General features: G+C 45.5%; 1 protein-coding gene and 1 long non-coding RNA gene across 3 annotated transcripts in view; both read right to left on the reverse strand.

Annotated features, from left to right (window-relative positions):
* GNA14 (G protein subunit alpha 14) overlaps positions 1-14073 on the reverse strand; it is a 201314-nt gene extending 187241 nt beyond the window's left edge. Inside the window, exon 1 of one of the 2 annotated variants that reach the window (XM_006074410.4) lies at positions 12068-14073. In XM_006074410.4, the coding sequence (XP_006074472.1) occupies positions 12068-12191 (124 nt within the window). In that variant the 5' untranslated portion in view covers positions 12192-14073. Of the gene's footprint in view, positions 1-11833; positions 12035-12067 lie in introns of those variants that run through there. The other variant, XM_025279144.3, reaches the window with a different exon arrangement.
* On the reverse strand, positions 2076-11827 carry LOC123332852. Its single transcript, XR_006549962.2, has 3 exons — positions 10301-11827; positions 6757-6897; positions 2076-2357 (listed from the first exon to the last, which is right to left on the reverse strand). It is a non-coding gene; the product is annotated as an uncharacterized LOC123332852 (long non-coding RNA).
* Positions 14074-14403: the final 330 nt, after the last annotated feature.

The following is a 14403-nucleotide window of genomic DNA, read 5'->3' on the forward strand; positions in this document are numbered from 1 at the left end:
AAAAGTCAACTGCAGGATAAAAGAATGTCATATAATCACCAGAATATTGGGAGAATGAGAGACCCAGATATGGTATTGACCTCCAGTCAGCCAAGATCCCATTATACTGGATATTAGATACCTCCTCCACAAACACAGGGTTTCCCAGGGAGTGCAGTGGTAAAGAATCCGCCTGCAATGCAGAAGACACCAGAAACTCAGGTTTGATCCCTGGGTTGGGAAGATCCCCTGGGCAAGAAATGGTAACCCGCTCCAGTATTCTTGCCAGAAAAATCCCATGGACAGAAGAGCCTGTCAGGCTATAGTCCATGGGGTCTCAGAGTCAGACACAACAGCACACACACACAGGAGTACGGTTGCCCCAAACATATTACATTCTGGTTTTTTTACCTTAGAATTGCATGTGATTGGGAAAGAACTCCCAGATATTAGGAATTTAAAAGCTGAGTGCAAAACAGATTGCATAATATTTTATTAGCTAGGATACCAGTTTAGCTGAAAAAGGGTGCCATCATTCCTAGCTCAGAGCTGGGATGGCACCTTCACAGTATCAGGAATACAGGCCTCTTCTACCTTGCTGCTTTTTCATCCTTAATATCCAACTTCCATCTCATGGGAAAAGATGGTTGCTCTAACTGCTACCACCAAATCAACATCCTTCTCTGGAATGGAAAAAAAGCCTCCTTTCTTTTTAAGGTAACAACTCAGAAATCACCTATATGACTACAGTTTCCATCCCATGGGCTATAAACTTAGTCAAATGACCACACCTAGCAGCAGGTAAACTGAGAAATATAGTCTTTACCTCCATGTCATGTGTCAAGATTTAAGAGACTGATAGCAGTCTTTGCTATAAATATGCCACTTTCTAAGCTAAAAAAAATGTTTTTAAACACTCAAATATTCACTTTTGTGCATAAGAAAATGTGAAAACTTAGAAAACAAATAAGACACATGCAATACATCACTGATTCCAGAACATCAGCCCACATTCCAATGTCAGTATGTAATAAAGTTTTCATTAGTCCAAAAGGGAAGTTTAATATGAACAAATATGAATTTGTTATAATGTATATTTATCCAATTAAAAGTATCATCTATTAAGAATAAGCCCTTCCCACTATTTGAAGGTAAAATATTCTTTCTTTTAAGCAATAATATTGATGCTAAATGGCAGTACATTTGTTTATTCAGCAAATGTTTCTGGAACATCCAAGCACTATACAAGATCTTCAGGATTCACTGGTTCTAATAGTATCTAAGCTCAACAAATAGAGTCTAGAGGGGGAGACGGAGAGTAAATAAAATATCAGAAATAGAGTTTTAAGCCACGATGACAACTATTTTTAAAAAGAAATGTAGACTATACCTATGGCTGATACCTGTTGACGTATGGCAGAGACCAACACTATTGTGGAGCAGTTACCTTCAATTAAAAAAATAAATTCAGAAAAAAATGTAGAATGGGCTATGGGAGAATATTCTGGGGGGGACTTATTTTGGATCAGGGAGTCAGTGAAGGCTTCCAGAAGGAAGGGATGTTTAAGATGCATTCTGAAATGAGTAGCTAGAAGACTAGGAAGGACACACATTGGAAGCAGACAATTGCTGTGTGCAGACATATAAAAAGGAAGCATGTGGCCCATGAAAGGTCCTAAAAGGAGGCTCTATGGACAGAAGCAAGTGATCGAAGGGAATAACGGCAGAGAGGTGGCAGGGGCTGGATAGAGGGTCTCAAGGTCCATGCACAGGTTTTATATTTGCATCTGAAGGCAAAGAGAAGACATAGAAAGGTTTTGAGCAGGAAAGTTCAGTTCAGTCCAGTCACTTAGTCGTGTCCGACTCTTTGCGACTCCATGGACTGCAGCACGCCAGGCCTCCCTGTCCATCACCAACTCCCGGAGTCTACCCAAACTCACGTCCATCTAGTTGGTGATGCCATCCAACCATCTCATACTCTGTCGTCCCCTTCTCCTGCCCTCAATCTTTCCTAGCATCAGGGTCTTTTCCAATGAGTCAGTTCTCCGCATCAGGTGGCCAAAGTATTGGGAGTTTCAGCTTCAACATGAGTCCTTCCAATGAACACCCAGGACTGATCTCCTTTAGGATGGACTGGTTGGATCTCCTTGCAGTCCAAGGGACTCTCAAGAGTCTTCTCCAACACCACAGTTCAAAAGCATCAATTCTTCCAATTCACGTTTAAAAAGTCACTCTGGTTGCAATGTGGAGAGTGAACTCAGGGCTAAAGAGCAGTAAAGGATGAAGTAATCCAGACAAGAGTTGGGGCAAATAGGATGGCAAAAAGTGTACACAGAGAGATTTGGCCTCTTGAAGTAGATTTTGGTGAGATGTTGGCTCTAGGAAACAGAAACAGGACTGTGACTAAGAACCAGAACTCTGGAGTCAGACTGTCTGGCTTCAAACCCTGGCTCTAAGCTAGCTGGTAAACCTGGTTTTGGAGCCTCAGTTTCCTCATCTGTATAATGGGGTGGACAATAGTTAACTGTACCTACAAGCACAGCAAGAAATAAATGAGACTATTCAAGTGCCTAGAATGGTGACTGGATGTATAAATGTTTTATTATCATTATTTTATTTCTGGTGTTACATGTAGTAGAAGATCAGGAGACACAGAACTGAAGTATAGACATGGTTAGGAGGGACAAATTGTGAGAGTAGAATTGACATATATACACTACCATGTATAAAACAGACAGTTACTGAGAACCTGCTGTACAGCACAGAAAGCTCAGCTTGGTGCTCTGTGACGACTTAGATGGGTAGGGTGGGGTTGGAAGGGAGGTTCAAGAGGGAGGGGATATATGTATACATATAGGTAATTCACTCCATTGTACAGCAGAAACTAACAACATTGTAAAGCAATTATACTCCAATAACACAAGGAAAAAAAAGGAAAGACCAACAAAGACTCCCTGGACTCTGGTTTGAGCACTGGGTGGTTGGTCAGGGGTACCATCTGTTAGTAGAAATGCCATCAATCAGGGAGAGAAAAAGATAAGACCCTTCAATCTGGTTCAATGTGTTCTATTTTGGATATGTTAAGAAATGAGTTGGGAAATATGTCTAATATCACCTTTTAAGTTGCTTTTTAGATGAATATACTAGGATATTTTTAACATTCTCATTTGGTAAATTGTTGAAACGTTTAAATAACATTTTCACTTGATAAATTCTTTAAATACTCCAGTTCGATTCCTGGGTTGGGAAGAACCCCTGGAAAAGGGAATGGCTACCCACTCCAGTATTCTGGCCTGAAGAATTCCAGGGATTGTATAGTCCAAGGGGTTGCAAAGAGTCAGACACAGATCTGGTATTTCATGGAAGCCACTACAGAGAGAGAGAGAGAGAGAGAGAGAGAGAGAGAGAGAGAGAGAGAGAGAGAGAGAGAGAGGGGAGAGAGGGAGGGAGGGAGGGGAGAGAGAGAGAGAGAGAGAGAGACACATATATTTATTCAACCTCTGTTTTAGCTAGGCTCTGTGCTCAGCTTTGTGGGTTCAGTGGTGAACAAAGCCATCATGGATTTCAAGGTCTCATGTAAAGCTCTTCCTGGACTCCACCCACCACCTGGATGTGGTCCATCCACGCTGGAGCAAACGGGAGCATACATTAGTGCTCTCACATGTGGTTGCTCTTATTTGTTTCTTGCTCTTTATATTCATAACAGTCCCACTAACCCAGGAAGCAACCCTTTTCAGAGTTTCACAGAATAAGATTACTTGAACTCAGTGGGCTGATGGAAATAAAAGAGGCATATTTTCCAATCTAATTTCAGCACTTAAACTAGTTTTATGAAATTGAATTATTTGTCAATAATTGGAACAGTTTTGCGTTATTTTAAATTTGTACTATTAGAGGGAAGAAGAAATGAAACAGCCTTATATTCTTGATTCTGAGATGTACTGCCACACAAATTAACATTTTTAAGGTCAAGAGGCCTTTGCATTGATGTGTACAATACAGTAAATGAAAATCTGCTTTCAAATCAATGGCACATCTTAGAACAGATGTTACCTTAGAAATGAAGTTCACAACATGAAGACTCAGGAGTGACTAGAACTGGCTGGCAACTAAGAAACTGGCCTCCTCACTGTGGCTTACTGTCAAATAGCTACTAATCACCAAACCCTGTGAAATCTGCTGAGCCTAGTCACTCCTCTGGTCTTTTTCTATCCCATCCTTAAAAGTCTGCACTCTTGTTTCTCAAACTCTGTGGTAAGGGACCAGTTTTTAAATTTTTTCCATTCAGTTGCAGACTGTTACATCAATGAAATACAATAAAAATACCCCCTGATGCTACATCAATGTTAAATTGCTATAAAAGTTTCTAGATGCTTATTCTTGATTTCTGTATTTGTCTTACACGCACAGTGGCCCAGGACCCATGACTGCTTTTTGAGTGGCACTGACTTAGATAACCAGGATTTAGACTATGAGGAACATTAGATGATGATTCTATAAATGATTTATCACCTTCATTTGTCTGATTTTGTTTAGGAATACAATTAGCTTATATTTCCCAGTTACATAGTAGCTGAGCAACAGAAAAACATTCTGGAGATGAGTTACATAAAATGTCAAAATGAAGGTGTCATTCATGGCAGGTTCAAGAAAGCAGTGGCATAGTTCCTCTTTGGGTCTTGGACAACTAACTTACCATACAAAAAGATACCTTTCAGACAAAACAATAGAAGATAAATGTTCTCTTTTTCTCTCATTTACGACCAAGTACAAAATACCAGAATGTATCAGTTACTTGGTGGGGGGGGAACCCAAAAAACTTGACAACCAGGAATATACAGCTAATGTTCCATTTTCCTTTATCCTTATCAGTCATGTCCTGCTCTTTGTGACACCGTGGACTGTAGCCTACCAGGCTCCTCTGTCCATGGGATTTTCCAGACAAGGGTACTGGAGTGGGTTGCCATTCCCTTCTCCATGGTATCTTCCCAACCAAGGGATTGAACCCAGGTCTCCCGCATTCCAGGCACTTTACCATCTGAACCACCAGGGAAGCCCCTAGTGTTCTATAGAGGTTGAATTTTCAAAGAGCAGACTGATATTTGGTGGCTTGTACTAAAATAGGCTTTCCCTGCACCACTTAGTCCATAATAAAAAGATAATTAATTAATGATAATAGGCCATAAAACCATTACAATGTATAGGAGCACAACTTTAGGAGTTCTACATCAAAGTTCAAAGGCTCACGCAAATGCACACACTGTTGCTTTTGTAAGGACTCTTGCCAAGGTAAGATGTAGGTACATGCGTGCCTGCTTTCCTTTTTGCCCAGCAACCTGACACCTGGGGACAAAGCCTAAACAGTTCCTACAGATTACCCAGTTCACATTCTGAAGACCCTTCATCAAGTTGGTGAGAGAGACTACTTTAACATCAAAAAATAGAGCATCCCCTAGGCAGGTTGATGCCAGGGGCCTCCCAGATATCCACTGAAAGAGAAGGTACCTGTTTTAGAGCCCAGGGTGGCAATCAGAGGCTGGTCCATCCTGAGGTCCAGGCCAAGGTTATAAGACACGTTCTCGAACTTATGTGTATCAGGATCACCAGGAGATCCTATTAACATACAGCCTGCTGGCCCTACTCTAGAATTTGATTCAGAAGGCCAGCTGAGGACTGAGAGTTTACATTTCCAACAAGTTCCCAGAGGTGCTGATACTGCTGGTCCTGGGAGCACACTTTGAAAACCACTGGTATAAACCATCTGATGTCAGAATTGGAAAGACCTCAGAGTCCCTTGAACAGCAAGGAGATCAAACCAGTCAATTCTAAAGCAAATCTACCATGAATATTCATTGGAAGGACTGATGCTGAAGCTAAAGTACTTTGGAGACCTGATGCAAACAGTCGACTCATTAGAAATTTCTAATGAGCTGGGAAAGATTGAAGGCAGGAGGAGAAGAGTTGACAGAGGATGAGATGGTTGGATGGCATCACCGACTCAATGGACATGAGTTGGAGCAAACTCCGAGAGATGGTGAAGGACAGGGAAGCCTGGTGTACTGCAGTCCATGGGGTCACAAAGAGTCGGACATGACTGAGCGACTGAACAATAATAGAGGTCACCTGATCCAAAACTTTCATTTTACAGGTGAGGATCCTGGGGTTCAAAAGGGAATGTCTTGCTCATGGCCATATGTTTACTACTCAGAGGCTACCTCCATCAAAACAACAACAAAACAACAACCCCTCAGGTTCCCAGAGCCTTAAGATGCTGCTCACTTCACGATCCTGCGTTATGACTACATGGCAGGTCCATGTTCTCTGAGAAGGGACACCAGTGGAGATTTCATGTCAGACTGTCCTATCTGCATGCCCTTCTGGAAAAAACACTCTGCCTCTATCAGTAACCTTGTAACTGAGCCCAGTTACACAGTTGTAACTGAGCCCAGAAAGAGGGTTGGCAGCACAATGGGGACTATTCATTGCCTAGATTTTATTGTTTCTTATTTTTATTATTTTGTACTTTTTTACTTCACTGCACAGCATGTGGAAGCTTTGTTCCCTGACATAGGATTGAACCTGCAACCCCTGCATTAGAAGCATGGTCTTAACCACTAGATCACCTAGATTGTAAACTCACAAAGGCTGGCTCCAGAGAGCATGTTCTCACCACTACCCCATCCTACCTCTCCCCAAGCTCACTGGGCATATGTGTGCATGCTAAGTCACTTCTTCAGTCATCTCTGACCCTGTGTGACCCCATGGATTATAGCCCACCTGGCTCCTCTGTCCATGGGATTCTTCAGGAAAAAATACTGGAGATGGTTTCCATGCTCTTCTCCAGGGGATCTTCCCGACCCAGGGATCGAATCCGTGGGCAAAATCAGATGGCCTGAGGTTTTGCAAAGTGACAGAAAGCTGCAAGAGATGATCACAGATGATTTGCTGCACTTGCGTGGAGGCAGGCATCCAGCACAGTGTCAGTGACTCTCAGCTCTCTGGGTGGCAAGTTTCTGGCTGTGCTCTTGGCAGCCTGGTGATTCCAGTGTCAAGACTCCCTTGGATCCTGCCCTTTCACTTAGCCTGCTCTTCAATTCCCATCAATTTTACGAGCTTCCTGTTTCCCCTCCAATAAATTATTCTTAAGTGAAATTATTCTTCTGCAACCAGGAATCCTGGCCAACATGATAAGTCATTAATTTACCCATTAGCAGAGAGCCAACTGTGGTAATGAAAGTTGGGGTTCCACACAGAGTCCTTCAGAGCACTAGTCCTCCTCTAGCACCCTGGGATTTCCGCTGGTGCGCTTCTAATTCCTTAAATTGTCTGCAGCGGCGGTGGCTACTGGCCTTATAGGACACCCAGCTTCAGGCCATGTGCATTCAGATGAAGCTATGTCTGTGCTATGGATCTCCCAGACTAAACTGAATGATTCAGGTTCACACCCTCACTCACATGGGGCCGCAGGCTCAACGACAGGGACAAGAAAGGCCCAGAGGGTTCTAGAGCATGGAAGGGAACTGAGCCAGGTCACCTTAGTGATTGTGCCCTGGGAATCTGCTTTCCTGGTTTTTACTATTTGATTCTTTTCATTTCATTAGACGCCCTGGTAAGAATCCTTCCGATAAAGTCCTCTTTTTGTGTGAATTTCAATCTGTCTTTATAACACAATAGCTTTGCTGTAAGAATCCTTCCAATAAAGTCCTCTTTTTGTGTGAATTTCAATCTGTCTCTAGTAACACAATAGCTTTGCTACACTGACTTGCTGTACACTCCTGTCTTCTCAGTCCAGCCACCTCCCTCCCTGCCACCCCACACAAGGGAGTTCTTACAAGGAAACTTTTCTCTTGTGATTCAGGTATCATAGAAAAAGAGAAAACAAAAGGCGATACAGACTAGAAGCCATTAAAAATGAAAAAAATACCCTGTGAGGACGAAGACTTTTTTACATTGTTTTTCATCTAACTTTACTGTTAGATTTTTCTCTTTTATATCTACTCATAGCATTACAACCTTAAAACTTTCATCTTCTAACTCAGAGCTTTAAAAATGTGATTTTTCATATACTTACATACTGTTGACTAATTTGAATTAGGGGAGTTGATATCTTTGTTTCAAGTGTTTAATTATCTTCAGAAAAAAAAAATGTACAGTTTTCCACTGAAAATGATCACGGCCCAGCAGTGAAATAACTGATTTCCGGACTCAGAAGAGGGGCACAAGGTGAACCTGGAGCATGGAGTTACTCCAGAAAGCAAGGAAATGCTCCAAAAACTGATGGAGGTGTGATACGAGAACTAGTGTGCAAATTGGGTACAATTTGAGTACCAAAATAATTCAGTAATGCAATAAAAACCACCAGTAAAACTCTCACACACACACACACACACACACACACACAATCCTAGCTATATGTGAGTTTACGTGGATAATAAATAAACCAAAAAAGGGGCAGAGGAAGGCTCTTACAGCAGAATGTCTGGTGCCAACCGGTCAGTGGAGAGAAGCTGGAGCTGGAAAATAATTTTCTAGCCATTAAGCCTAAACAGACTTGCAGCCCAGGAACATGACAAATAGTTCTGAAATGGAATTTTGTTATAACCAATGCAACAAAACTTTAGGGGACTCAAATTTTTCAACTCATTAGTGTAAGAAGAGTAAGAGATTTAAAAGTCAGCTTAAGGCTCAGGAAATAATAAGGGGAGCTCCAAGCAAAACATTTTTGTTAAAGTACAACCAGGACAACTTATACAAACTGCTAGCAACCTACAACTGGTCAACTAAAATGGAAATAATACCTCACCGGTGGCTAAAAATGCTACAAAATGGGGTGATGCTAGTTGACACTTACTAGCTGACAGAGCCAAGTTAGTCTGCAGTTAAGAAAGGGTAGAACCAGAGTTTGAACTCAGGCAGTCAGACCTAAGAACCTACATTTTTAATCCCTATACCAGCATAAGTTCCAATTCCCTGGTACACATTCCAGTTCCAACATGAGGTCCGCATCCAAAATCAAGACATCAGAGTTGCTAGAGACATTCAAACTGATTAACAAGCAGCACTTTTCCAAGCCTCATTTGATACCAAAAATCAATAAAAATCACATTTCTCCCCATTTCATTGCTGTTGTCCAGACACTTTCTTCCTACACTGAGTGATGTTCATCAAGGTTCTTATCAGAACTCTTTTGTCCCATGTTTATCTGAGGAACTGATGAGGAATGTCTACTCATTTTAGCCATCTCCTTTATTTCTCCCTTATCTCCTTCCACAAGAAAGTACCATGCTGACACCTTGCAAATAGCAGCCCCAAATGACAGCAAGTTTTATCTTTCCCTGTGCACACCGACCCATGCTTTTATTAAGCACAAACAGGATATGGCCCCACTGAATGTACTTTGGAAGTGTCCTTAAATCACTTTGTTGCAACAGCATGCTTCCTTGTCGAGAGCTGGTGGCGTTTTGCCTCATTCCACCCTCCACACGGGATCCTCAACTTCTATTTGCAAAACAGTTTTCACCTGAGATACTCAGGCAGCGGCTCATCTAATGCACCCATTATAGCAGTTCAGGTGATTTTTATTTTCACTCAAACTGCATGACTTTAGACAAAAAAGGATTCTCTGATTTCTGTGTTTTTGGCGTCATGGCCTCCTCCTCTTCTGTCTTAAGAAATGCAAGTATGCCTTGCTCCCTTACAGAGCAAACTAAACCAGAGGTTTCAAAGTCCATTCTTAGGGTTTTGGATAGTTCCATGTGGTATAGCAACTTTCTAACAAGTTCTGGGTGATTAGCACTGAGATGGCCTGCTAGTCACAGCTGAGGATGATTAAAAAGGGGTTGCTGGGAGGTCAGGCAGTGCTGAAAGGGGCAATAAGAGGGCTGGGGCAATAAGAGGGTTAGGGCAAAGGCCTGGCGGGTACAAAAACAGATTCTAGTCATCTGGATTAAGTATGACTTCCAGGGAAAACATACCTACAAACATCCCTACCCTAGTTTGATTGTAAGTAAATGCAAGCATTTTACCCCTAAACAGTCTTATCACCAATACATGTAATATGGTCAGCTTCCTGCTTAATTTTCATTTGTCAAGCTCCTGGTATATTCAGGCACTGAATTTTACACACTGACACAGATCATAAAGTATTTCACAAGGAAAGAGGACTCAGTCTGTCCTTAAAAAGAAAAAGTATGCAGTTAAAGGGCTTCCCAGGTGGCTCAGTGATAAAGAATCTGCCTGCAATGCAGGAGACACAAGTTCAATCCCTTGGTTGGAAAGATACCCTGGAGAAGGAAATGGCAACCCATTCCAGTATTCTTACCTGGGAAATTCCATGGACAGAGGAGTCTGGTGGGCTACAGTCCAAGGAGTGGGAAGGATTGGGGCTAAACAATAACAACAATGCAGCTAAAGCCAGGCCTGCCCCTAATCTTCCTGGAGCCTCAGACAGGAGGACACTGGGGGCCCACATAATTACTTTTCAGTGCTATCCACCAACAGACGGTCACAAAATCCTCCTTCCTTGGCAAATGTAGCTTTATAACAACCTGAAAGGCCAAGTACGATTAGAATTCTCAGACCCCTCAGAGTTCTGGGTCAGGCAAGAAAGGGCAGCCCACGCCAATGAACAGAATCCTTTCCCTTCCCCACCTAGGCTCCATCTCCTCCCAGAGTGGCCTCAGGCTCACCTGCAGACCTGAGCCCACACTTCCAGCACAGCTGCCTGATTAGGCACTCTTCAGGGGTGGGGCCTGCCCCACCCCAACGTGCACAGAGCAGGCTTGGGCCTTTGGGTAGGGAATTCAGTAAGGGTCTGGGATGCGGTGGGCAATGTGGACTCTGGGTGGGCAGCCCCATCCACCTGCAGACAGACTCCTCCAGTGGGGAGGGACACAGCCTGAGGAAGACCAGACACCCCACCCCCACCCCCGAAACCCAAAGAATAATTACACAGGGGTTCCCTTGTCCAGGTCTGAAGGCAATACTGAAGAAAAACTTTCTCTATTTTTTTCTAACTAGATGCACTTTTCTTTCCTTGAAAAGATTAAAGATTCTGATATAAGCAAGGATTCCTGTCCAGAACAGTTGAAAGAAAAAAGTTGAAATATTTGCAGCTATCTAGAAAGATCTGACAGCTGCTACTCTGATATGAAAGAAGGAAAAGGTAAATATTCCTTAACAGCAAACAGGGTTCTAGAAAGTCACAAGAGAAGGGATCCTGCCCTAAGGCGTACGCTGGGCAAACTTTTAACATTCTCTTTCCGTTTGTGAAAGTGAGCGTCCTACCTAGACCTGTGCGGTCGCCCAAAGAGCCCGATGAAGAACTAGCCAGAGCGGCTGGGGAACCGGAGTCCCAACCCTAGGAACGAACACAAGGTGAACTGAGCTGAGCAAGGGAGGTTTGGGCCTTTACACAAACAGGCCTCCACAGATGGAGCTCGGGGAGGCAGGCGGAGGCCGTCACAGCGGGGAGAGAGGTTAAGGCTTGGGCTGCACTCCCATGACAGACCCGGTATCTGCTTTGCCTTTTTTCAGTCTGGGCAAGTTCGCCAATTTCGCGTCCTGTTTTTAATTCTCTAAAATGGGGATATCACTTGTCCGCATCACTGGGCGGCAATGCGCATAAGAACCGAGCGCAGTTCCACACTTCGTTAGCGCTCAGTCAACCTACTTAGACTCGAGAGCGCAGGGGCCAGGATGAACCCAAAATGTAGATTAAACAGCTCCCTACCACCAACCCGCAACATCCAAAATACGTCCTGCAGAGGCGGTGCGCGCTGGGGACGGAGGGGTGAGGTGAATGAGGCTTTAGGGAAAGAAGCAAACAACGGAGAAAACAGGGGTCAAATGTTACCTCTCAGCTCTGTTTGGGGTCAGGAAGGGGGTGCCTTCCAATGTCGCCCAGCTGGAGGTGCAAAGGACTGCTGCCTAAGGGCCCAACTTGCTGTCATCCGCGAGCCCCTGGGAGGAGGAGGAAGCCGCGCAGCAGCATACCGCTCGGTTCCAGGTCCTCCAGCCAGGGATCCGGGCGAGGGAAGCGGCCGGGAGCGAAACGCCCGGAGCTCAGGGGTGGGAGAGGCTCACTCACCCAGCAGCAGCAACTTGAGCTCGCGGCGAGCGTCCTTCTTGTCCCGGCGAAGCTGCCGCTCGATCTCGGCGCTGATGCGCTGCGACTCCTTCTCCTCCGCTGACAGGCAGCAGCAGCCGGCCATGGTACGCGCAGCCCCCGACAGGCCACGAAGTCTCGAGCGCCCGGACGCTCCGCCGGCAGACCCGCGACGGCACCGGAGTTCGGAGGGAAAAGACCGGGGCCGACTCGAGTTTCGGAGTAAGAGGCCGGGACCGCCTGGGTTCAATCCCCCCTGGAAGGGCGTCTCCGGGGCAGGAGCGAATCCGGAGCTCTGGGAACGCTCAAGTGCACCGCAGATCCCAACTAACCTAGCCCCACGCCGGGGTAGGTGGAAGGCGAGCCGAGGGAGAGAGTGTTGCCGGCCCCCGAAAACCAGCACGCCCCTTGGCACAGGAGCTCGACAGTCTGGGAGCGCAGATTGCTCGCCAAAAGTTGGGGCGTCGGGGAACGGGATCTCCTGGACTCGGGGATGTCCCAGGCAGGCGGCAGGCAAGGCGTGGGTTGGAGGCAGAAGTCCTAGCTGGCCCTCTCCTGCAAAGTTCTGAAAACCTCAGCAGTGACCGCAGCCTAAGAGACTGGAAAATTTCCCGGAGGCTCTTGTGGCTCGAAGTGGCCGAAGGAGGCGGAGCCTCTCGAACCCGCAGCTCTGGCGTCGGCTCGAGCTGGCCTTCGCTGCCAGCCAAGTCGATGGCGCCCGGGGGCAAGAGGGGGGAGTAGGGAGCTGGGGAGCGGAGCCCAGGCGTCTCTAGTCTCGGGGAGCAGCCCCCACACCCCTTGGCCTTGGTGTCCCGGCGCGGGGAAGGTCGAGGCTGCGGTAACCAGCGTGCCCTGATCTCCAGGCCCGGCTCCCTGTCCGGATCCTGGTCCCGACAGGTGAGTGAGGTTTGCCAACTCCCAGCCTCAACTCCTCCCAGCTGCAAAAGGAGCCGAGCGCGCCAGGGGCGAGGTTGAGTTCCGCCCAGTTGAAACTGAGGCTCTCACAACCAGCCTCAGCACCACGCACCCCGCGGTTTCCTAGACGGGATCCCTAGGCTTCCCGGACGCCCCAGCCCAGCGCGGGCTCGGGCAAAAGCCTGTGTGAGCCTCGGCTGGGCCTGAGCCGGCTGGCGCTGCTCTCAGAGAAGCCGCTGCCCCCGGGTTCTGTTCAATAGAAGTGCGAAGGAGGGGGGTAGATATTCTCCCGGCCCGTTCCTACGCCGCCGGGGATGGGGGAATGGAAAACGGCTGGCTACTTTGCATTTTATGATGGGAAAGACTCCTTCTTTGGAGAGAGGGCTGACCCGTTTGCAGCAGGTTCCCTGCCCCAGCCCTGAAGACTGACGGCCGCCTGTCTTCTGGAACGTCGGGATCACATTTGAGCTGCACTAACAAAACCTTAAACATTAAAATGCATCTCTTTGTACCCAAATGGAACGATAGAATGCGTATTATAACAACTGATTTTTGTCTTCTGTGTACATTTTGAGGCAGAAGGCAAAGAGGTTAACGGGGGAAGCAGAAAAGGGAAGGTGGAAGGAAGGGAGCCTATTGTCCATTGCAATGAAAATTGTTTTTCCTTCTCTTCAAATCAGCATGTGCCATGTAAACACTTTTTGGAGTTAGGCAATTAGTTAATGCTTCCTCTATTAAGAGCAAGCCTGAGTACCTTTCCTAGGAGTAGCATAAACTGAAAATCGCTCAGTCGTGTCCGACTCTTAGCGACCCCATGGACTATACAATCCCTGGAATTCTCCAGGCCAGAATACTGGAGTGGGTAGCCTTTCCCTTTTCCAGGGGATCTTCCCAAGCCAGGGGTCGAACCCGGGCCTCCTGCATTGCAAGCGGATTTTTTACCAGCTGACACCCAAGGGAAACCCAGTCAGTTCAAACTGAGGAACATATTGAGTGGAGAGAGTGGTATATGTCATTATATAAAGAACTTGACATTAGGATACTATCTGGCTGCCAAGGTCTTATTATTTACAATTTAGGGAATGTAGAGGAATCAGGCATTTAAAATGGATGTGCCTACATTATTATTATTATTTTTAATATTTATTTATTAGGCTACATCGGGTCTTAGTTGCTGCAGGCAGGATCTTCTTTGCGTCATGGGGAATCTCTTTTCCTGCACAGAATTTCTAGTTGTGACCTGAGGGCAAATGTGCATACATTCTTAAATGCATAACTATTTTAGTTACCTTGCAGGCATAAATTGACAGTAACAGTGACCCCTACAGGAAAGCTCCTGGACATTTCTTACTTGATCATTATCCATTTATTCATACATTTCTCTCTATGCTCTTACAGATGCA

Source organism: Bubalus bubalis, chromosome 3, assembly GCF_019923935.1.
Source record: "Bubalus bubalis isolate 160015118507 breed Murrah chromosome 3, NDDB_SH_1, whole genome shotgun sequence".
Taxonomy (NCBI): Eukaryota; Metazoa; Chordata; class Mammalia; order Artiodactyla; family Bovidae; genus Bubalus; species Bubalus bubalis.